Consider the following 1,436-nt stretch of genomic DNA (forward strand, 5'->3'; position numbering starts at 1 on the left):
TTTGGAATCACGCCTGGGTTTCAGTGGTTACGTTGTCATGTCCCCAGTCTGCCTCATCCCCTGTGCAGTCTTGGCTCCTTCAGAAAGCAGGCTGTGGATCAGTTGTAGTGGAAAAAGACATTTAGCAAGTTCCTTTTTAAAGAAAGTTTTTGATAGGTTATCTTATGTGTCCTAAGCAGTAAAATGCAAGGATGGCCCACATGCACTTTTTTGCTCCTTATTCTTGTACACTGAAAGGTGGTGGTTTTCTTAGTAACAATATCTAAAACCTCATTTGAAATAGTCTAGGCCTTCCTCTCTATTTCGTTTTAGGCAGTGAGTATTTCTGGTGGAAAAACAAAACTGTGCATGGTGTTCTTTCCATGGCAGATCATGTGACCAACCTCTCGATTTATTTTATTTTATTTTTCAACAGATGGGTCAGAGAGTTTCTGAATGAAGAAAACAAAGGTCTTGATGTTCTGGTGGAGTATCTATCATTTGCACAGTACGCAGTGACGTAAGTACAGCTTGGCTTGCTTGCATTTGAATTTGATGTGGTCACAGAAGATGCAACTCAGTGGTAACATTATACACCATACTGTGGGGAGAAACCCAAAAGCAGATGTGATAGGGTTTAAGAAGAGAAGATTCATTTCTATTTGGGTGACTGAAAACAAATCACATAATTGGTGTTAGAAATGCTTTTACAGCAGAAATAAAACAGGTGGGTAAAAATCACCCTTAGTGGAGCCCTTATTTTCAAAAGAAGGTAAAGGTTTAAGTTACCTAGGTGGGCACTTCAAACAGCTAATGGAGAAATATAATTAAAAGATGGTATGAATCGTTCCATGACTTTTTTGAAGTACTCTCATATCTATATGGTAGAATATTCTCACAGCTATTGAAAGAGGTACATGATGTGTTGTTGAGTGAATAAAGCAAGATGCAAAAGAGTGACTCCCTTTTAGAAAATGATGTATATATGTACATTGTATATGATCATAAATGCTTAGAAAAGGATTGCAGAAATAGGAAGGGTGGAGGAAGGGATGAACAAGAGGTTTTTCCTTTTTACTTTGTGTATTTGTATTGCTTTGATTTCCTGCCTATTAGCTGAAGGGCGAAAATAACTGGGGCAGAGCAGGTTGAAAAATGTATTTAACCTTGTTTTTGTTATTTCACAAAATTCTCCCATTTTCTTCGGTTCTGGAATGATTTACAACAGAACTGGAAAGTGTACATTTGAATGAGACATTCTCTTCTCCACGTATTCTCCTTTAATCAAAAAAACTTCCAGTATCCACAGATAACTCTCATGCACACAAATCGAGTCAATAATATTGTATTTTTAATTTGACTGGAAGATGTTTCAGCCCAGGTGGTATTTTTTTCCGTGCACTCTTCTTTTGAAAGTAGTAACTTGTTTTTTATATTGCTTTACTCTGAAAGAGTCC

The 1,436-nt window shown here is 37.0% G+C and overlaps 1 protein-coding gene across 2 annotated transcripts in view; it reads left to right on the forward strand.

The window, feature by feature from the left end:
• FMNL2 (formin-like 2) overlaps window positions 1-1,436 on the forward strand; it is a 134,785-nt gene that overhangs the window by 39,822 nt on the left and 93,527 nt on the right. For both annotated transcript variants that reach the window (XM_008576210.1, XM_008576211.1), the window contains exon 4: window positions 416-499. In XM_008576210.1, the coding sequence (XP_008574432.1) occupies window positions 416-499 (84 nt within the window). The remainder of the gene's footprint in view (window positions 1-415; window positions 500-1,436) is intronic.

The sequence above is a fragment of the Galeopterus variegatus genome, unplaced genomic scaffold (assembly GCF_000696425.1).
Source record: "Galeopterus variegatus unplaced genomic scaffold, G_variegatus-3.0.2 Scaffold1312, whole genome shotgun sequence".
Lineage (NCBI taxonomy): Eukaryota > Metazoa > Chordata > Mammalia > Dermoptera > Cynocephalidae > Galeopterus > Galeopterus variegatus.